Here is a 22,280-nt window from a genome sequence, read left to right as displayed (position 1 = left end):
ATTAAAGGCAACCAACTTGTGTTCAGCTTTTCGTTCAACGTTTCTGATTGGCCACACGGCCACGTGACCGCCCTAGCACACGCCCTTATCCGCGCTGTGTGTTGTCAGTAGCAGAGAGTGACCGAGGCCGCGCATGAGGCTCCCCCAGGTGCTCTGAGAGGTGCTCGTTGGTTAATGCCTTGTTGTGTTTGCGTTGTTGGTTAATGCCCGTTGTTGTTGGTTAATGCCATATCGCTATCGCCGCATCACTTAACGCCATAACTAACTGCCTAACTAACTAACTAACTATTTCGCGATGGACCCTGCCGCCAACGTGCAAGCTTTTGTGCCAGCACAGAGCAATTCGCATGTTTCATTGATTAACGCCATTACCTGCTGTGCTGTAGGCGCAAGCAGAGGTACAGTAAGGTACAGTAGGTGTAGGTTACATGTTTCCTTGATTAACGCCATTACCTGCTGTGCTGTAGGCGCAAGCAGAGGTACAGTAAGGTACAGTAGGTGTAGGTTACATGTTTCATTGATTAACGCCATTACCTGCTGTGCTGTAGGCGCAAGCAGAGGTACAGTAAGGTACATAATTGTAAGTAGGTGAATTCTACACATCTGACAACGCCATCTGACAATATCATAATGATGTGTTTTCTATATTATATCCACAATCATTCATCTAAAAAAATTTATGGGCGTAAATACATGTTAAGATATTCAAAATCGTCACGGCAGTATAGTTTGTTTATACTTCAGAAGTGATGTACAGTGATGAGTGAATCTGGTAGTTGGTTGTTAAAAACGCGAAACATAATAACGTTACGCTTTCTAGTTCAGTCAGCTAGTTTGTTTATACTTCAGAAGTGATGTACAGTGACGAGTGAATCTGCCTCAACATTATGCTCCGCGGCGCGCATTTCATAATCAGTCAGCGTTAAAAACGCGAAACATAATAACCTAGTTTGTTTATACTTCAGAAGTGATGTACAGTGACGCGTATGCTCCGCGCATTTCATAATCAGTCAGCAGCCTGCGTCCTCCACTGCTGCCGCTTGCTCCTTGGATTTAATTTGGGACGTGGGACGGCTGCCGCTTGCCTGCCGCGTGGGGGCGGGGGGTCGCGGCCAATCAGAGAAAAGCTGAACACAAGTTGGTTGCCTTTAATATTCACGCGGCCAGGTCATGTGACATGTACGCCCAATCGTGGGACTGCAAGTTTCTACACTGGTTAAGCTTAGGCGCTCTTTTGAAGTTGGTTAAGGTTAGAGTTCGTCTTAGAGCAGGGGTGGGCAATTATTTTTCCCAGGGGGCCGAATGAGCAACTGAAAATATGTTGGGGGGCCGGGCCAACATTCCAAACTCAATTATGCATAATATACATTTTATTTCTATATAAAAAGCAGTAAATGGCATTGTTTTGACCCCTGGTAAGAGTGTATGTTATTATTTGGCAATTAAAAGGTGAGGTTAGCTTTAAAAAATATCATTTATTCAAATAGAATTTATTTCCAAAATGATAAACAAATGTGAAACATTAATAACAAAGGGCATTTTGAGTTTCATATACTATTGAAACAAGGATTTTCTTAGCTTTCTAAAGACATCACATCATCTTATAGCAAAAATAAACAAGACATGTCACTGAACTGTGTAAAGAAAAGTGTCCCAGTTTTGTAGCCTTTTTTACTTTACATGCCTATATTAAACATTTAATGTTTTCAGAACTGTGCAAAAAAAAGAAAAAAAAATATCAAGTGTCCCATTTCACTTGTTATATTTCCACATTTTAGTGTTCTTCAGTTTTTTTTTTTTTCATTCTGTGTGAGAAATCCAGTCTCTGTTGAGCTTTAACAAGTCCATCAAAGTCAGGTTGCATGTCTGAGGTGGAGATGCGAAGCACAGCTGCCAGATGTTCATCAGTGAGAGAGGATCTGTACCTGGACTTGGTAAACGTCATGACTGAGAATGTCTGTTCACATATGTAGGTGGATCCAAAGAGAACCAACATCTTCTGAGCATGTCTCCTAAGCGTATATTGTGCGTGTGAAGGTTGACATGAAAAGAAAAAAGTAAAAAAGAAAAAAGATTTTTTTTTTTTAATTTTTTATTATCATGTAATCTTTCGCGGGCCGGTCAGAATCATCCCGCGGGCCGTACAAAGCCCAGGTCTGTCTTAGAGCATGGCGAGAGAACGCCTGCCCTGATTCCAAACTCTAACCTTAACACTTTGACTGCCGGGAACCGTCTTTAGACGTCTTTGCTGGCCATGCTAAAGTTGCCGGAGGACGAGTTACGTCGTCCTTATATCAATATTTAAAAAATCTGCGATCGGATTCATATGTCCCCTCCGCTGGCCTGAGATCCACCAGCAGGACCCACTGAGCTCTCTGGCGGTTCAGGAGCGCCATCTGGTGGCCGATTGGCGCAATCGCCAAACAGGATGTTGAATAGAGGTTGTCCTAGACGACCGTAGTACTTCCGGGCGCTCGCTATGGTTCATGGGACTCTGGCTCGTCACGCTACACGGTGATCGATTGGCAATAACTCGATAAACAACATGATTTGGACGTATATACCATTATACAAGCTGGAGATGGACCGGGTAAAAATATATCCCATAATGATAAGATTTCTACTCGACGACGATCGCCCAACGGCGCGCGGAGACTGGGGTGAGTTTGAGCGTGTAACGTTACCGTCTTCGATACTAACTGCTATTATCAACATTTGACCCACATTAGATGATTGGTATAACGCTGCCCACGGAATTATAAACGCCCCCTCGCCCATCCGGTCAACATCAGATGACGTGTAGTAACTTCTAGAAGTACGTCTAGTTGGAATTTTTTATATCGCGCTGATTGCCATCAAACTGTATTTCATCATCAATATAATGCATTTGGGGCTATATATCACGTTCTGGAGAAAGCTGCAGAAAGAGATGAAAACATACTTATACATTAGACCATACTTTACTATGAATATGTGAATGAAAAAGTTTAACGTTGCTACACAATGAACAATACATATAGGACTTTGAATGGGCCCTAATAATGGCAATGTAGCAATAGAATTTAAAAAGTTATAGCCCTGCAAAGAAGGGGACTTTCTCCATAGACAAATAGCGCTGGCAATCTATGGTATATCATGAATTTAACCTTAGGCAGCCAAAGTGTTAAAGGGTAGATGAAGCAGTGAACAATGTAATCCTAGTTTGTTTGTTGTGTACCTTGTGTAAGACAGGGTCCTATAATAAAATGTGAAATCCTGCTTATTTGTCTGAAAAATCAAATATAACTTCCCTGTTTTCGCCATGGGCGCGGCCATTTTGTTGCTGACGTCATGGGGCTGGTTTGGTGTATACACTGCTGGTTAGCTGCCTATAGTGAATGGGTCAGTCAGTAAATAAAATGTTGCCTACAAAACAACGGGACCGCAGTGGTTCTTTTTGTATTGCTCCTGGCTGTTCAAACTAATTTTACCGTGTGAAAGAGAGGAAAGTTGGTTAATTTCCACAAACTACCAGTGAAAAAAACAGTGTTGTTGGCACGTTGGCTCAGGCTGGCTGCACTCAGGCGGCGCGACCAGCCTGTTGGACAGGGAAGGAGGATCTGCAGCGAACACTTCATTGCCTCGGATTATGTTGTTGGGGGTGGGAGGTTTGTCCAGAAGACCACTAATCAGCTGAAGCCGGACGCGGTTCCCTCGGTCTTCGACAGACAGACCGGCCCAGGCAGTTCAGCGTCGCGGAGCATTCAGCCTGCTGGCTACCTAGCTCCACTTCAACCAGCCGAGCGTCGGGAGCTCCAGCAGCTTGTCGATGTGCTAATAGCCTGGAGCTAGCTACCGTTAGCTTGCCGAGGCTCCAGCACACCGACAAGCTGCTGGAGCCAGCTACCGTTAGCTTGCCGAGGCTCCAGCACACCGACAAGCTGCTGGAGCCAGCTACCGTTAGCTTGCCGAGGCTATTAGCACACCGACAAGCTGCTGGAGCCAGCTACCGTTAGCTTGCCGAGGCTATTAGCACACCGACAAGCTGCTGGAGCCAGCTACCGTTAGCTTGCCGAGGCTATTAGCACACCGACAAGCTGCTGGAGCCAGCTACCGTTAGCTTGCCGAGGCTATTAGCACACCGACAAGCTGCTGGAGCTAGCTACCGCTAGCTTGCCGAGGCTATTAGCACACCGACAAGCTGCTGGAGCCAGCTACCGTTAGCTTGCCGAGGCTATTAGCTAGCCAGCAGGCTGAATGCTCCGCGACGCTGGTTGAAGTGGAGCTAGGTAGCCAGCAGGCGGAATGCTCCGCGACGCTGAACTGCCTGGGCTGGTCTGTCTGTCGAAGACCGAGGGAACCGCGTCCGGCTTCAGCTGATTAGTGGTCTTCTGGACAAACATCCCACCCCAACAACATAATCCAAGGCAATGAAGTGTTCGCTGCAGATCCTCCTTCCCTGTCCAACAGGCTGGTCGCGCCGCCTGAGTGCAGCCAGCCTGAGCCAACGTGCCAACAACACTGTTTTTTTCACTGGTAGTTTGTGGAAATTAACCAACTTTCCTCTCTTTCACACGGTAAAATTTGTTTGAACAGCCAGGAGCAATACAAAAAGAACCACCGCGGTCCCGTTGTTTTGTAGGCAACATTTTATTTACTGACTGACCCATTCACTATAGGCAGCTAACCAGCAGTGTATACACCAAACCAGCCCCATGACGTCAGCAACAAAATGGCCGCGCCCATAATGATAAATGCTTCAAAAATGCACATAACAAATCGTTTTTTCTTAGAAACTGCTTATTTTTATAACGTGATTTTTTCTGTGGCTTATCTAAATACTAATGTGATGCTATGAATATGTATTTATCGCTATGCTTCATCTCCACTTTAACCAACTGCGAAAGAGTCGCCTAAGCTTAACCAGTGATAAACTAGGCGTTAGGTAGTTTGCAGGCTGTTAGACCCGGAAATAGGCGCCGAACTTGCCGTCCCACGATTGGCGCACATGTCACATGACCTGGCCAATCAGAGTGCAAAACTCGAACGCGGAAACAAACATTTGTTGTCGAAAGTATAGACGCGTCCCGGTATGACATTTTGAGGGTACGATAACCTTGGGCAAAAATACCACGGTTTCACGGTATATCACGTAGGGCTGAACGATTCATCGATTTTAAATCGAAATCGCGATTTGAAATGATGCAATTAGCAAATCACCAAAAAGATTATATCGCAAATTATATATATATATATTTTTTTTAACCAGGAAGTTTATGTTTATGTTTATTAAAGGATCCCCATTAGAGACACATGAAAGAGCCTCTAGTCTTCCTGGGGTCCTGGACAAAACAAATACAATACAAATGTACAACAAAAAATACGAATAAAAATAAAAACAAAACACAAATTAAAAATGAATACAAATATACAAATTCACATTATAAAATCTAACATTCCAGTCAAACAAAAAAAAGATAATACACAGATAACAGTTACATACTTGTTATGTTTGTAAGATATCTCTTAATATTTGTTTTGAAAGTAATTTTATTATGTATTGTGGATGAGATGTTTTTCGGCAGAGCATTCCAGAGTACTATTGACCTATATATGCCAGTGAGTTTGAGAAAATTTGATTTTGGTGCTGATTTTGTTCTGATGTTACCAGAAGCGGCCCCTCTGGTGTTGTAACCATGTAACTGATGAGCCAAGCCAGATGGCTTACCAGTGCTAATAATATTCCGCAGTAGCATTAGAAGACTCATCGATACTTTATTTTCAACCATCAGCCATGCCAGATGTTCATGCATAAAACCAATACTTGTGCCAGGCGAGCCGCTTTATTCTGAGCAACCTGCAACTTTTTTAAATTCGATTTTGTAGCTGACGACCAGATAACAGGGCAGTATTCTAAATGAGACAAAACCAAAGAATGAATAACAGATTTCATTATGGAGGGAGTGATAAAAGCAGAACATTTCCTAGTCATACAAATTCCTCTTCCCATTTTAATGACAATATTATTTATATGTTTACACCAAGATAAGGAGCTATCAATAGTAACTCAGAAGTTTTATTGTGTTCACTTGTTCAATTTGTGTGGTGCCAATTGACAGTTTTAACTGAGGATGCATGCCCAACATGTGTCTAGATCCAAGCACAATGGCCTTTGTCTTAGAGATATTTAACACCAACTTGTTGCACTCAATCCATTCATAGATGTCTGTTAAGGCCCTGTTTAAGGTGTCAGTTACATCTTGCTCAGATGTAGCTGCATTGTATAATGTTGTGTCATCAGCATACATAATTGTTTTAACATTTTTTACAGCCAACGGTAAATCATTGGTAAAGACGGAGTATAACAAAGGCCCTAGGCAGCTTCCTTGTGGAACCCCACAGTTAATGGGTTTCCATTTTGAAAAGCTGCCATTAAAGGGGCGTCTAGGTGGTGCAGTGGGCAAGGCACTCACTTCCAATGCTGGAGACGCTGGGTTCGAACCCAGCGCTCCATATTGCTTTCAGTTTGGCTGGTCGTCCGCACTAATACAATTGGCAGTATTAGGGGGTGGGAAACTGATGGGTGGGGATCGGACGTTGTGGACAGCGACTCCTACAGGTCGGTTGGTGCGCCTGCGCAGTAGAATCAGGAAGCGACGGGGGCGGCGCCCCTCCAAAGCGCAGACCCCTGACGCTGAAAGATCGCGCTGCGCAGGTGAAAAGATGCGACGGCTGCTACCTCGAGTATCGGAGGGGACTCATGCTATGTATGGCTTCGTCCACATTGCAGCCGGCTTGTGGGAGGCAACAGCGTTCGAGACAGGGGAGGGTTGAATTGGACGATACGAAATTGGGATGGGAGAAAAATAGAAAATGGGAGAAAAAGTGGATAAAAAAAAAAGGAAAGGCTGCCATTAAAGAAGACTCTCTGTTGTCTCCCTGAGAGATAATGAATAAACCATGATGGTGCATTGGAGGTGAAACCGTAACACTGTAGCTTATCTATAAGCAAGGTATGATCAATTACATCAAATGCTGCACTGAAATCCAACATAACGGCACCTACTAATTTCTTGTCATCCATACTTGATAACCAGTCATCACTCATTTGCAAGAGTGCAGTGCTCGTAGAATGACCTTCCCTGTATGCATGCTGAAAGGCTGAGAGCAGATTGTTATTGAAAAAGTAATCCATGACCTGTTTGAATACTATTTTTTCTATTATTTTGCTTAGCAACGGTAAAATACTGATCGGACGGCTATTTGGACCGTTAAATGTTTTATTTTTGTCTTTCGGAAGTGGGATGATTTTAGCTTCCTTCCATGCTGTAGGATGAACCCCACTGATTAAGCACTGGTTGAATATATGACATATAGGAGTAGCTACAGAGTTAACCACAAGTTTAAGTATTTTGCTGTCTAAGTTGTCTATACCGGAGGAAGTGGAATCAGCTTGAGACATCATTAATTACAAAACTGTTGCTCTATCAATCTCATTAAAGCTAAAGAGACAGTTTTTGCCTTTCATTATTTCTTTCTTTATTAGTGAATGAGATAGTGAACCATCACTACTTTGTAGACATCCTCTTAATTTATCAACTTTATTTTTAAAGAAATCATTGAAGTAGTTTGCCATGTCATGCGGTTTTGTTATGAATTTACCTTCAGATTGTATGAAGGAGATTGATGTATTTGATTTCCTGCCCATTATCTCATTCAGTGTTGACCATAGTTTTTTTCCCATAATTTTTTGTTTCACTAATCCTATGTTTATAATACTCTTTTTCGTTTTATTTAGCCTTGTCACTCTGCTCCTTAATTGACAGTAGATTTGTCTATCTGACTTCAAGCCTAGTTTATTTGCTGTTTTCTTTGCATTATCCCTCAGTCATTAGGTCAAGGATTTCTTTATCCAGCCATGAAGTACCTTTCGACGAACAGTACATTTTCTAAATGGTGCATGCCTGTTCACAATTTCCATGAGAAGATTCATAATTAACTGCTATTTCGGGGTTGTTCTCTTTGCACACTATAGACCAGTCTACCTTGTCTACCTCACCAACAAATACTTCCTTATTGAAGTGTTTGTAGGATCTTTTGTTGATAATTGTATTACCTCCTTTTGGGATTTTAGTACTCCTAGAGATAATGCAACCAAATTATGATCACTAAATCCCACTGCTATAGAGACTACTTTAGAACAGCGTTCTGGAAAGTTGGTAAATACAAGGTCCAAACATGTAGAAGAAGTTCTACCGTGCTTATTAGTAAACATTTGTGTTGGCTGCGATACCATGTGTCATATTGCATGTTTGAGCCATAGATAATAACTTGCTTTTCATATTACACTTATCAGAAAGCCAATCAATATTCATGTCACCCAAAAAGTATACTTCTCTGTTTCCATCAGAGGCTTTATCAACCATACTGCATACATCTGACAGACAATTCATGTCAGCATTAGGGGGTCTATAACAACATCCTATAAGAAATGGCTTAGTATGTGGTAGATGTACCAGGACCCATAGTGCCTCTATACCATCTATAGTTAGATCATCCATAGGTTCAGCAGGGATATGACTTTGAATATATATTGCCACACCACCACCATATCTATTTCTGTCTTTTCTGAATATATTGTAGCCCTGTATTGACACCTCTTCATTACCAAATGAGGGTTCAAGGTGGGTTTCTGATACAGTAAAAATATGGATATTATGCTGACAAGTCAGGCGCTCTACCTCGTGAATTTAATTTCTAAGACTGCATACATTTAGATGAACCATTATTAGGCCTTTTGTTGGAAATTTTGTCATAGCAAAAGTCCCATTGAGATACAAGATCTCTTTTGCAAGTTGTTGTTATTGTTGTAGGAACGGTTTGGGAGAGGGAGATAAGGGGTTTTAGAGTGTGTGTTGTGAAGTTTAGACTTCAGAGAGGGAGAGTAAAGTACAAAAAAAAGGTACTGTTGGGTACCGGTATCGATTCCCAGGTAAAAAGAAAAATTTTCAGGCTCTGTGTCCCGAACAGACCCGTAGGCCAGATGCAAGCCGCATTTTACAATAAACCTCTGTGGGGCTGCTTAAAAAAAAATTATAATCGCAAATTTAATCGCAATAAAACATTTAAAAAATGTAAATAAAATCGTGCAGCCCTATTATCACGGTATTAGTTACATAAAAAAACGTATTTTATTACAGTGCACAATAAGCTTGTCTGTAAGTGTTATTTATGAATGTGTGAAGACTGTCTGTATTACACACAGAGGGAACTGTCTGACCACTTTCAAACTAAGTACAGAATATAAAATACTTCCAACACAGTATACTAACCTGACTTGCTGACAGCAGCAGAATCAGGGGCCCAGTGTTGATCCTCTAGAGGAGACAGCTTCAGGTGGTCCAGCTGAGAGGTGGGGGGGTCTTCCCCCAGATCCACCAACAGCTCCGATGACATCACACACACACACACACTACACTACAAACACAACACACACACCACTAGATGCTTACACACACTACACAACAAACACATGCACACACCGCTAGATGCTTACACACACACTACACTACAAACACATGCACACACCGCTAGATGCTTACACACACACACACAGCTTGGGTCACGTCTGAGTAGCCTGTGAGAAAGAGAGAGAAAGAGAGACACAGAGAGAGAGAGACAGACCGAGAGAGAGAAAGAGAAAGCGCCAAGTTGACTTCTTTCACTCTGTGTATTTCCATCCTTTTTAAAGGGTGTTAGGAATTTTAAGAATGCATGTTCCTCCTGTGCCCCAGGGCAGTTCAGTCAGTATGTTCTTCCTGTGTTCCAGGGCAGTTAACTTCAGTCAGTATGTTCTTCCTGTGTCCGAGGACAGTTCAGTCAGTATGTTCTTCCTGAGGACAGTTCAGTCAGTATGTTCTTCCTGAGGACAGTTCACTTCAGTCAGTATGTTCTTCCTGAGGACAGTTCAGTCAGTATGTTCTTCCTGAGGACAGTTCAGTCAGTATGTTCTTCCTGAGGACAGTTCAGTCAGTATGTTCTTCCTGTGCTCCAGGACAGTTCAGTCAGGACAGGCATGTTACACACACATATACACACAAAGACTGAAAGACCAACAGGGTATGATTGACAGACAGACAGACCGAGTAGGTAGATACGTTGACAGACACAGACAGCCAGGGTAGGTAGATATGATACACACAAAGACCGAAAGACAAACAGAGTAGGTAGATATGATAGATAGATACTAGACAAGACAGACAGGGTAGGTAGATATGATACACACAAAGACCGAAAGACAGACAGGGTAGGTTGGTAGAATAGACAGATACACAAACAGGGAAGGTAGATATGATAGATACTAGACAGACAGAGTAGGTAGGTAGAATAGACAGACAGGGTGGGTTCTCTCTCTCTCTCTCTCTCTCTCTCTCTCTCTCTCTCTCTCTCTCTCTCTCTCTCTCTCTCTCTCTCTCTCTCTCTCTCTCTCTCTCTCTCTCTCTCTCTCTCTCTCTCTCTCTCTCTCTCTCTCTCTCTCTCTCTCTCTCTCTCTCTCTCTCTCTCTCTCTCTCTCTCTCTCTCTCTCTCTCTCTCTCTCTCTCTCTCTCTCTCTCTCCTCTCTCTCTCTCTAATAGGTCAGCAGGCAGCTAGTTAGCCAGGTTGAGAGTGAGACCAGACAAGAGACTGGCAAAGCGGCTAGCTACTTAGCCTGTTAGCTAACCTTAGCTAGTGTCTCTCTCGCACGCAGCAGCTTCTCTCCTCGGCTTCAGTGAAGAAGAAACTCACCGCTGGTCCTCTCTCTCCGGTTCTTCTGACTCCAGGTGAGAAGGTTTGATTCTGATGTTCAGCCTGCGGACTGTTTCCGGTGTGCTGCTGGGTGGGGCTCGAGTCGACGCGGGCAGGTCTATCTATGGGTCGGCCGGCCAGAGTGTCGACAGACGCGAGTTCCGCCCGCAGCAACAACAACAATAACACTTCCGCTTCCGGACCTTTTCAAAATTAAAGCACAGACTTTTTTTTTTTTTTTTTTTTTACCTTTATTTAAAGTGGTATTTATTTTATTTTATTATTATAATTTTTAGCATTTTTACAGCTTATATTGGTCACGCAGAACCGTCAGAGGAGAGGGCGAACGGGAGGAGATGTGGGGAAGATATGCAGCAAATGTCACATTAAAATAAGTGTAGCTCTACATTCCAACAGCCATCACTGATAGGGTCGGTAACATTTACCGCTCTGCAGTACACAAGAAAATACATATTCTGCTATCCCTTCCCACTTTATCAGAGTAGACGAAAAGTGCCATTTTCATACTCAAAGTTGACACTGTACTTTTAAAAAAGATGTACCGGTAGATATGACACAGGTCGAGGTAATCGAACCAGGACGAACAATAGTACAGACAGAGCAGACAGACACAACGGGTGGAAGGCGAGAACATACATTTTATTACACAATTATACAATGAACGTGGAAATGTCCCTTTAGAGGCTGGGAGAAAGCAGTCAGTCGTCTCCCTTGCTGGATAGGAGGTGTCTGGGGCCCTCTGGTGGAAAGGCAGCAGTAGTGCGGGGGAAAGGTAACACCCTGGCTTACCTGTAAATCACACTCACTACGTGGGCAGCGGCAGCGTGGCTAACTAAGGTTAGTAATGGTGTTTACGCCAGACAGAACGCCACATGGTGGAACACTCAATGTAAACACTCACCATTCTACTCAGCACACCAACGCACAATAGGCTTAAGGTTAAGGCTTGCAGCAAAATAATGTATCTCCCTGTTTATATTCCAATTTTGTTTTTTTCGGTAATGTAGATATTTAATAACACAGGGAGACCAGTAGAGGGAGCTGTCTGACCAGCCAACATGTCACAACTCTGCAACAGGCAGAGAATAGGAGGTAGGAAGGTGGCCATGTGGAATAAGGATACTACGGTATTCTACCCACGTGACTGTCTTCGGGTGGGGGGTGGGGGGGTAGTGGGAGGTTTTTGGGTTGATGCTGGACTACAACTGGGGAGGGGTTACATGATGTATATATATTATTTTCCTAATGTATTGCTAATTTTATTCTTTACTCTACAGCTTGACAATTTAATGCAAATAGAAATCCTCTTGTTACTGTGTCATGGATAATTCCAAGATATACATAATAATAATTGCCAAAGCTAAATTAAATTTACAGAACATATTATGGCAAAAATAAATATACTTTCATGGAATGTACAGGGAATAAATAAGAATATCAAATATAGCAGCTGTCTTGAATATCTAGACAAGAAAAGGATTGATATAGCTTTCTTTCAAGAAACTCACATAATGGCACAAGATTTGGGAAAATTGGAAAACAATAGATACATAGTCGTTTCTTCCTCATCTGCTATTAATAAAACAAAAGGAGTATTAATTCTAATATCTAGAAAACTTAATTTCAATACTATTGAGAAAGGGAATGATTCAGATGGCAGAGTCACTTATGTAAAGGGCATTCTAGGTGACAAAGAGATATTGCTGCTATCAGCATATGCCCCAAACACTTATGACTCTGCATTCTATGCCCAACTAACAAAGACCTTACAAAAGTATTCAGATTGTGGAATAATTATTGGTGCAGACATGAATACAGTTTTATCACCAGGCTTGGATAAGTCAGGTCCAACCTCAGTTAATTCATCCACTACAGCATTTAAAAATCTGGTGTCAAATCACTCATTGATAGATGTTTGGAGAAATTATAACCCAAGTTTAAAACAATACACCTTCTTTTCAAATAGACATAAAACATTTTCAAGAATAGATTATATACTAATATCTGCTAATATTTTACACTGTATTAAAAAAACGGACATTATCAACATGTCTTTATCAGATCACCATGCCAATCTGTGTGTCTATACAATTGAAAATTGTCCAAAACGTGCTACTAGATGGAAATTTAATTTAACATTACTGCAGGATCCATCATTCTGTGAGCAATTTAGATCAGACTTCAACCTTTTTATCAATATCAATAAAAATAGTGTTACAGATATAAGATTTCTATGGGATGCAACCAAAGGCTTCATTCGCAATAATACAATATCATTTGCTTCAGCACGTAACAAAGCCCACCATCAAGAAATATCCAGATTGGAAAATAGACACTCATTGCTAACTGCAGAACAACAAAACAACTACGATCAAGAAAGAGAAAGGGAGCTTTGGAAAGCGAAGTCTGAACTAAATGCTCTAATGGCACAAAAAGCAGAGTTCCTAGCTCACAGAGCGAGGCAAACTGAGTATTTGAATGGAAATAATCCAAGCTTTGTGTTGACTAGGAAAATCCAATATAATGAACAGAAAGCAGACATCACATCAATCCTAAATAAAGAAGGAGCGATGGTAAACGATCCGGCCAAAATAAATCTAGAATTTAAACTTTTCTATCAACAATTGTATTCATCTGAAGCTCAATTCTCAAAAGCTGATTTAGACTCCTTTTTTGAAGACTTGGATCTACCTAAATTAACAGAGCAACAAATAACCTCAACAGATTCTCCCTTTACCCTGGAGGAACTTTACGATGCACTGAAAGAAATGAAACAGGGGAAATCACCAGGTTTCGATGGTATCCCACCGGAGCTGTACTTGACCTTTTGGAAAGAGTTGGGTCCATTACTACTCGAGATGTTCCAACAAGCCATCATGAAAGGGAGTTTTAATAGAGACATAAGTACAGCAATTATCACACTGATACAGAAAAAAGGAAAGGATGGAAACATCTGTGCTAACTATCGTCCATTGTCCCTTCTTAATGGAGACATAAAATTATATGCCAAGGTCCTCGCACGACGTCTAGAGACGATACTGCCAATATTGGTCCACCCAGACCAAACTGGATTTGTTAAACAAAGATTTGCATCAGATAATTTAAGACGACTGTTACACATTATTGACAAAGCTCCAAAAATATCACCATGTGCAGTGTTGTCCCTTGACGCCGAAAAGGCCTTCGATAGGCTGGAATGGGAGTACTTATGGCACACCATGAAGAATATGGCATTTGGAGACACATTTATAAATATGCTCAAAATCTTATATCATAATCCAACGGCCATGGTTATCACATCCAATCAGTGTTCCACACCCTTCCCTATCAGACGTAGCGTCAGGCAGGGTTGCCCCGCCTCCGCATTATTATTTGCGTTATCTCTTGAACCCTTGGCCCAAAAAATTAGAAATTGTGCCGAAATAAAACCCATAATAGTAAATAACACCTACCATAAAATTTGTCTGTACGCAGACGATCTGTTATTATTTCTTGACAATACACCACGGTCCCTACCTGTAGTCCTAGACACTATTAAACATTTTAGTTTTATTTCAGGCTACAAGATCAACTTGAATAAATCAATTTTACTTCCCCTAAATACAGCAGCAAGTAGTCCCCAACTACATACAGAAATACCAGTGGGCTCTGGTTTCAGATATTTAGGTATAGATATATACACATCCATTGACAAAATTGTGTCAAAAAATTACAAGAGCCTTAAGAAGGTAATATCTGACGAGTTAAACCGTTGGTCACTATTATTAATCCCATTTTCAGTCAGGCTTTCAGTAGTCAAGACCCACATTCTCCCTAAGATCAATTTTCTGGTAAGCATGATTCATTTACCGCCACCTCCAGGATTTTGGGAGAAGCTACAGGGACTAGTATTCAAATTTATATGGCGTGAACAACATCCACGAATCAGCAACTCCACACTCCAAAACAGTAGGAAAGCAGGAGGGCTAGCTGTTCCTAATTTTGAACAGTACTATTTTTCCTTTATGCTCAGACCGTTGCTAAGATGGTTCAATAATGATTCTGACATACCATGGGTGAATATGGAGAGGCACATTGTATCTCCATATACATTCAAAGATATACTCTTTTCTGGTCTATCCCCAAGCTTATGCCGTACTAAATTCGGCCCAATTATAGCACATTCAATTTACGTCTGGAAATATATTGCCGAAACGGGACAGTGGAACACAAAATGGCACATAGATACCCCTATTTTTGATAACAACTTCTTACTGTTGGGAGGGAAACCAGCTACATTTCCCAATTGGCAAAGACAAGGTATTCACAAACTATCTGACATATACAGTGAATACGGTCTCAGATCATTTCAAGAGCTCAAACAAATATATAATGTCCCTAGTACATCCTTCTTTTTTTATTTACAGTTACGCACTGCAATGCGCACTTATGGTGTCCCATGGAATCAGCCTTTACCAGGTCACCCTTTAATGAATATAGTGAATGGCATAAATGTTAAAAATGGTTTTGTTTCTGGGTTATATAATAAAATACAAGGGAAACTAAACAGAACTACAGGTAATACCACTGTCTGGAACATAGACTTAAAGAATTACAATGCCTGCATAAATTGGCAGAATGTATGGGATAATATTCCACTAACCTCTCGTAATTATAATAACCAATTAACTCATTACAAAATGATACAAAGATTTTATCTGTCACCCAGGAAACTCTGTCAAATAAAAATATTACAAAGTCCTCTATGTGCTTTATGTCCGCAAAAAGTTATAGGAACATACATACATATGATGTGGGAATGTCCAGGAGTACTCGCTTTTTGGGCCAAGGTTGCATTATTTCTCACTAACATAACAGAGATAAACATACCTTGTTTGCCACACATTTTATTATTAAATGATGATTCATCTCTAAAATTAACACCTCACAAAAAGAGAGTGTTTCTGGCCGGTTTAACGGCAGCAAAGAAAATGCTCGTAATGAGATGGAAACCACCCCATAGTCTCAATATTTACCGTTGGAAACTGTCCTTCTACGAAGTATTGAGATTAGAGGCATCCAGTGCTAGAGCACAGGGAGCAAGGACAGAATCAATCCAAATATTACTTACCGCGGCCCAGAAGGTAAAATCAGTACTCCACTAGGTGAACACTTGTACCTGGACACCAGAGAATGAACAAAAATCATGTTGCTGTTGTTTCCATTTATCTTTTCCTTTTCTGTTTACTGCTATAATTTGTTGTGGTTGTTTCTAAATTGTATTGTATTTTTCCCTATTACTTGGTTATCTAACAAACATAATTATGATTTCTTTTCTAATTAAGAGTATCCTATACATGTATGCATCAAGGTTTCCCCCTCTCCTAAAATGTCTATGCAAACCCGGGGGGCTGGGAGTGGGGTTAAGAAGCGACCTGGGCTGTCTCGCAGCCACAGGACCGCCAGAACGGAGGAAAGGACTGTCACAACTGCAACAGGCAGGCTACACAGTATATGAATATACTGACGGACAATATATACTGAAAAGACACTTTGTATGCCACTGTGTGAATTAATATGAAATGCTGATGTGAATGTCCTTCCTCTGAACTTGTTTTAAAAAGACAAAATAAAAAGTTGGTCACAAAAAAAAAAGGCTTGCAGCGAGCTAGGCTAACACTACACAGCGAGCTAGGCTAATGCTACACAGCGAGCTAGGATAATGCTACACAGCGAGCTAGTCTAATGCTACACAGTGAGCTAGGCTAACGCTACACAGCGAGCTAGGCTAATGCTACACAGCGAGCTAGGCTAATGCTACACAGTGAGCTAGGCTAATGCTACACAGCAAGCTAGGCTAATGCTACACAGCGAGCTAGGCTAATGCTACACAGTGAGCTAGGCTAATGCTACACAGCGAGCTAGGCTAACACTACACAGCGAGCTAGGCTAATGCTACACAGCGAGCTAGGCTAATGCTACACAGTGAGCTAGGCTAATGCTACACAGCAAGCTAGGCTAATGCTGCACAGCGAGCTAGGCTAATGCTACACAGCGAGCTAGGCTAATGCTACACAGTGAGCTAGACTCTTAACGTTTCCAGCTCATACCTCTATGCTGGAACATAAAAACAGGAATCCGGCAACCACTAAAGAGAAATGTCATATACAGGCCGGCACGCACGTCGCGAGCCCTCGCGGCACGTCGCGAGCGTCTACCGTCTCGGGGCTGCATTTTTTGCAGATCATGTAATATACCGTTCGAAAGTTGAATTTGCCACCTAGAGTTAGCTGTTTAGCTTGTGCTACAACCATTGGCGTAGCTGTGAGAATATAGCAGGCCCTGGCACTCTGACTACGACGTCATCTTTGGCATGACCGGCTGCAGGAGGGGGGGGCGTCACGCCGGAGCTAGGCTCCGGCCATAGCTTCTTCTGGCCTAGCCAGCAAGAGGCCTTCGTCGACGTGGAGACCAACCTGTGTTGCGGCCTTTCGTCCTGCGTTCCTTGGTGCAGGTAAGATGTCCAATGGACATTACCCCACTCTTCCTTCCTTCCCCTCCTGAATGTTTTTGTTAATAACGATGTCTTTGTCTACAAAACATATGTTACTTCACTACATTTGGAGATACAACGTGTGCTGTGTGAGAATTGTCTTGGTCGCTTTGTATAGCTTGGGTTAGCGTTGGCCAAGTCTTGTGCCTTTCTCTCTACCGAGGAACAGCGTTGTTTTTTATGTGAGTAAAAATGAACTGGGTTTTTTGTTGTATGATGAGAAGCTGTGTGTCTTCATGTAACGTTTAGACAACGTGGCTGAGCCCACAACTGGCTGGGTTACCCTACAATGCTGTGCATAGTGGCATATGATCGAGGGCTGAGTCCCTCTCTTAGCTTGTTATTCTTTACTTGAGGGTAATGATGAAGATAACAAGTGGCAATTTTTTTTCACACATAAGCAGAGCTGTGGGAAACCTGTTCAAACAAGGTCTTCGGCTGTGCTGGCGTGCATGATGTAAAGCTATACTCTACACATTTGGCGTCGTATCAGGGGTAAGGTGGTGAGGGGTGGGTGAAATTATTCCCCGGTTTGCCCCTGCCCCCCCCCCTCCCCTCAAATACGTGTGTTGATTCACTATATTTTTGGGGATACGGTGTAAATCCCTCAGCTTCTGCGGGGGTTGTGCTCTTGCTTAGAGAGAGGCAATTTCTCTGAAAATTGTTTGGTCGCTGTCATGTAGACTTAGCAAGGCCTGTGACCAGCACTTAATCAAGGACTTATGTCTTCTTCGTATTCACGTTTAGGATCCACAACTGGGTTAGGTGTTGGCCTACAGAAGTTACATGTGTAGCTCTTGTACCAGGGCCCTTGGCCCCTCTCTTGGTCTGTGTTTTTCTTCCTTTAGGGTAAAGGTGTAAAAAATCAGGTGGCAAGTTCGCACATGAGCCTGAAGCCATGTATAAAACCAGTTTTTGCACAGGCGAGGTTATCGTCTGTGGCTGGCGTGCAGAATGTGAAGCTGTTACCCTAACAGGTATAATGCGCGTTCATGTAGCACGCTATGACTGGTGTCATGGCTCTGCTTTGTCGTTGCATCATATCAGGGGTGAGGGGTCATGAGGGGTGGGCTGATAAAATCCTTCCCCCCCTTTACTGATTGGCCGGGAGGTGGGACCTCCTGCCTGTCAGTTTTCCCTGTCGGCTGAGGGGCAGCGCGTCACAGGGAGGGGGAAGGGGGGGGGTCCCTGGTTCCACTCCCTGTTAGGATGGGTGGGTCACAGGATTTCCCCCCGGCCATGGGATACGTCACTGGATGCGTTTCCTATTGGCCAGGAGACATCCGTGAGGTTACAGGCTCTGTGCTGCAGACCGCTGTCTTTGTCAAAGTTGGATGATGCGTTGCATTCGTAAACTGTTAGTTTTCTGCTCTGCTCTCTATTACAGTGTGTATTGGGCCGTTGGTCACTTGGCCCAATTATTATTGCATGTATCTTTTTCAATTGTACTCACATGGAGGTCTCTCTGGGGGAACTTCTGTCTTCCCCTCTTATGTGAGGAGCGGAATTGACGGGGTTGCCCTCAGTCACGTCATATAAGGCCAGTGTCTGTGTCTTATTGACCCGCTTCCTGCTGCTCTTACCAGACAGCATGGAGGGAACGTCGTCTGGTGTTTTCTTATTAGAATTCACCATTGATGTGTTTCGGGTTCTTGACGTGCATATAGCGCTGGCCCTGGGTGCTTCCTATGTGGAACCACGTTTTTGGGCCGGCGCGCCAATGGTTGCCCAATTCATGGAAACAGCGTTTTTTATGCGGGCGACTAGGAAGGAGATTTTTTATCTCTACCGAGCGCCAGTGCAAGACTCGATGACTCACGTGCATCTCCGGGGGGAGATGACGGAGTAGATCATTACATTGGCGGAGGGGTCTCACGCCCATGAGGTGGGCCGCCAGGAGCAGCGCATTCACGTTCTGTCCATCTTGGTGGCGCCCTCTGTGATGTTTTAGATCGACACGCGTACCTACCCCCCTCTTAGGACTGGGGATGGCGGCGTGACTAGGACGCAGGACTGGTTCTGGTCATGCCGGACCAAGTCAGTTAACCCGTTGTCTGCCGGGGCGCAGATCTGCTGTTCTGGTACCCCGAAGGACTTTGTGCTTTTCCGGGGGGGAAATGCCGGGTCGGTCCGGGCTTCGTGGGGATTGATGGTGGATATGTTTGTCATGTGTATGCCACTACGACTTGCCCATAACAGTGACGTGCTTGGTCCATACTGTGTTGTACCTTGCGCTGCTGCTGCGGGGATGGGAGGGGGCTGTCGGGGTGGTTGTTGTCAACCCCTCTAGGCATCCCTGTGTAGGTCCCGGTCCGCCAGGCCCAAGTCCGGACTCGTTCCCGTCAACCTGTTGGCCTGGGTTAACACTTTGAAAACTGAAACACTTTGTTTCTAGGTTTTTCTTGGTGGGTTAAGGGAACAACCGCCTCCTGTTAAACTAAACGTAGGGAGGTGGTTGGTTCTCCGGTGTGTTGGTAGCAGAGTCGCCTCTCGGGTTGAGGCCAGGCTTGACCCCGTCTGCCCGAGAGTGTGCCCCCACATTTTTCATGACGTCTGCCAATTGTGTCGGCTTCTCCTTTGAACCTCGACCCCGCTGGAGGGGTCGGTTTTGTTGAGTTCATGACATGGTGCACAGCATACCGAACGCCCCTTCCGCCGGGTACTGTTCTTACAGTAGACCCTTTAGGCGCCTGTCTAGTCCGCAGTGCTCCAGGCACAGGTTGAGTTCTGGCCTGTTGCCTGGATTAAGGGATCAACCCCCTTGGGGGTTGTCTCCCCGGCGCGCCGTCTGGCCCCACAGGAGCTGTTTGTTAGTATGGCCACAACCCCGCTTATGTAGAGGAGCAGATGTGGGTGTGGCCAGGCGGATGGGTGTGTACATGTGAAGAAAATTATTCAGTATTAGATTGATAAGGGATAGGGTTCCACTAGAGTGCAGAGCGCTCGCTATACTCATATAACTATGGTTATAGGATAACCATATGTTAGTAAGCCCAACAGTCTCTTGTTTGATACCCACACAGTTTAATACCTGACAGTTTTGAACCTGTAATAAAAAGTAATAGACAGAGTAAGATAATACAGTGCAATAAAATAGTAGAATAGAATATATAGTAAAATTATGCAATAGAATGGACAGAGTAAAATAGTGCTAGAGTGTATTAGAAGGCTATGGTGAAGAGGTACGTTTTTAGCTTATTTTTAGAGATCTAGCTTCCCAATGTCCATAGGTAGTGTGTTCCATAACTTTGGTGCATAGTTTGCAAAGGCTGCATCCCCGATTTTCCTTAGACGGTGGCTTGGAACCTTCAATAGACCAGTAGTAGATGATCGCAATGTTCTAGGAGGCACATAGTTGACTAGAGAATTTGCAATGTAGCTTGGTCCTGTTCCATTTAGTGCTTTGTATATAAGGAGGAGGACCTTGAAATAGATTCTAAATGTTACCGGAAGCCAGTGTAGGTTAGCTAATACAGGACTGATGTGGTCTCTCCTCTTGGTTCTAGTTAGTAGCCAAGCTGCAGAGTTTTTAATGAGTTGGACCTTATTAAGTAACCTTAATAAGAGGTTAAAATATCTTCGAACTTCGTAAGAACAAACTCCCAACTGGATTCGTGAACGTGTGAAACTGTGTTCCTAAACAGCCAAAGTGTTCTCAGCTGCTCCCCTCCTGAATGAAGCTGCGCTCCCCTACTGAATGAAGCTGCTCCCCTGAATGAAGCTGCGCTCCCCTGAATGAAGCTGCGCTCCCCTGAATGAAGCTGTGCTCCCCTGAATGAAGCTGCGCTCCCCTGAATGAAGCTGCGCTCCCCTCCTGAATGAAGCTGCTCCCCTCCTGAATGAAGCTGCTCCCCCCTGAATGAAGCTGCTCTCCCCTGAATGAAGCTGCGCTCCCCTGAATGAAGCTGCGCTCCCCTGAATGAAGCTGCGCTCTCCTGAATGAAGCTGCGCTCCCCTGAATGAAGCTGCTCCCCTGAATGAAGCTGCGCTCCCCTGAATGAAGCTGCGCTCTCCTGAATGAAGCTGCGCTCCCCTGAATGAAGCTGCTCCCCTGAATGAAGCTGCTCCCCTGAATGAAGCTGCGCTCCCCTGAATGAAGCTGCTCTCCCCTGAATGAAGCTGCGCTCCCCTGAATGAAGCTGCGCTCCCCTGAATGAAGCTGCGCTCCCCTGAATGAAGCTGCTCTCTCCTGAATGAAGCTGGGCTCCCCTGAATGAAGCTGCTCCCCTGAATGAAGCTGATCCCCTGAATGAAGCTGCACTCCCCTGAATGAAGCTGCTCCCCTGAATGAAGCTGCTCTCCCCTGAATGAAGCTGCGCTCCCCTGAATGAAGCTGCTCCCCTGAATGAAGCTGCGCTCCCCTGAATGAAGCTGCGCTCCCCTGAATGAAGCTGCGCTCCCCTCCTGAATGAAGCTGCTCCCCTGAATGAAGCTGTGCTCCCCTGAATGAAGCTGCGCTCCCCTGAATGAAGCTGCGCTCCCCTGAATGAAGCTGCTCCCCTCCTGAATGAAGCTGCTCCCCTCCTGAATGAAGCTGCGCTCCCCTCCTGAATGAAGCTGCTCCCCTGAATGAAGCTGCGCTCCCCTGAATGAAGCTGCGCTCCCCTGAATGAAGCTGCTCCCCTCCTGAATGAAGCTGCGCTCCCCTGAATGAAGCTGCTCTCCCCTGAATGAAGCTGCGCTCCCCTGAATGAAGCTGCGCTCTCCTGAATGAAGCTGCTCTCCCCTGAATAAAGCTGCGGCCCCCTGAATGAAGCTGCGCTCCCCTGAATGAAGCTGCTCTCCCCTCCTGAATGAAGCTGTTCCCCTGAATGAAGCTGCTCTCCCCTGAATGAAGCTGTGCTCCCCTGAATGAAGCTGCGCTCCCCTCCTGAATGAAGCTGCTCTCCCCTGAATGAAGCTGCTCTCCCCTGAATGAAGCTGCTCCCCTGAATGAAGCTGCTCCCCTCCTGAATGAAGCTGC

At 44.0% G+C, this 22,280-nt stretch overlaps 1 protein-coding gene across 2 annotated transcripts in view; it reads right to left on the bottom strand.

Moving 5' to 3' along the window:
* The window catches only part of arhgap1 (Rho GTPase activating protein 1), a 51,918-nt gene extending 41,020 nt beyond the window's left edge, over positions 1–10,898 (bottom strand). Inside the window, exons 1-2 of one of the 2 annotated variants that reach the window (XM_084334478.1) lie at positions 10,765–10,898; positions 9,312–9,616 (exon numbers count right to left, since the gene is read on the bottom strand). In XM_084334478.1, the coding sequence (XP_084190604.1) occupies positions 9,312–9,435 (124 nt within the window). In that variant the 5' untranslated portion in view covers positions 9,436–9,616; positions 10,765–10,898. Of the gene's footprint in view, positions 1–9,311; positions 9,617–10,699 lie in introns of both variants that reach the window. The other variant, XM_084334477.1, reaches the window with a different exon arrangement.
* Between the last annotated feature and the right edge of the window lie 11,382 nt (positions 10,899–22,280).

Source organism: Notolepis coatsorum, assembly GCF_963971535.1.
Source record: "Notolepis coatsorum genome assembly, chromosome: 1".
Lineage (NCBI taxonomy): Eukaryota > Metazoa > Chordata > Actinopteri > Aulopiformes > Paralepididae > Notolepis > Notolepis coatsorum.
This window is presented reverse-complemented; position numbering and strand designations above follow the sequence as displayed.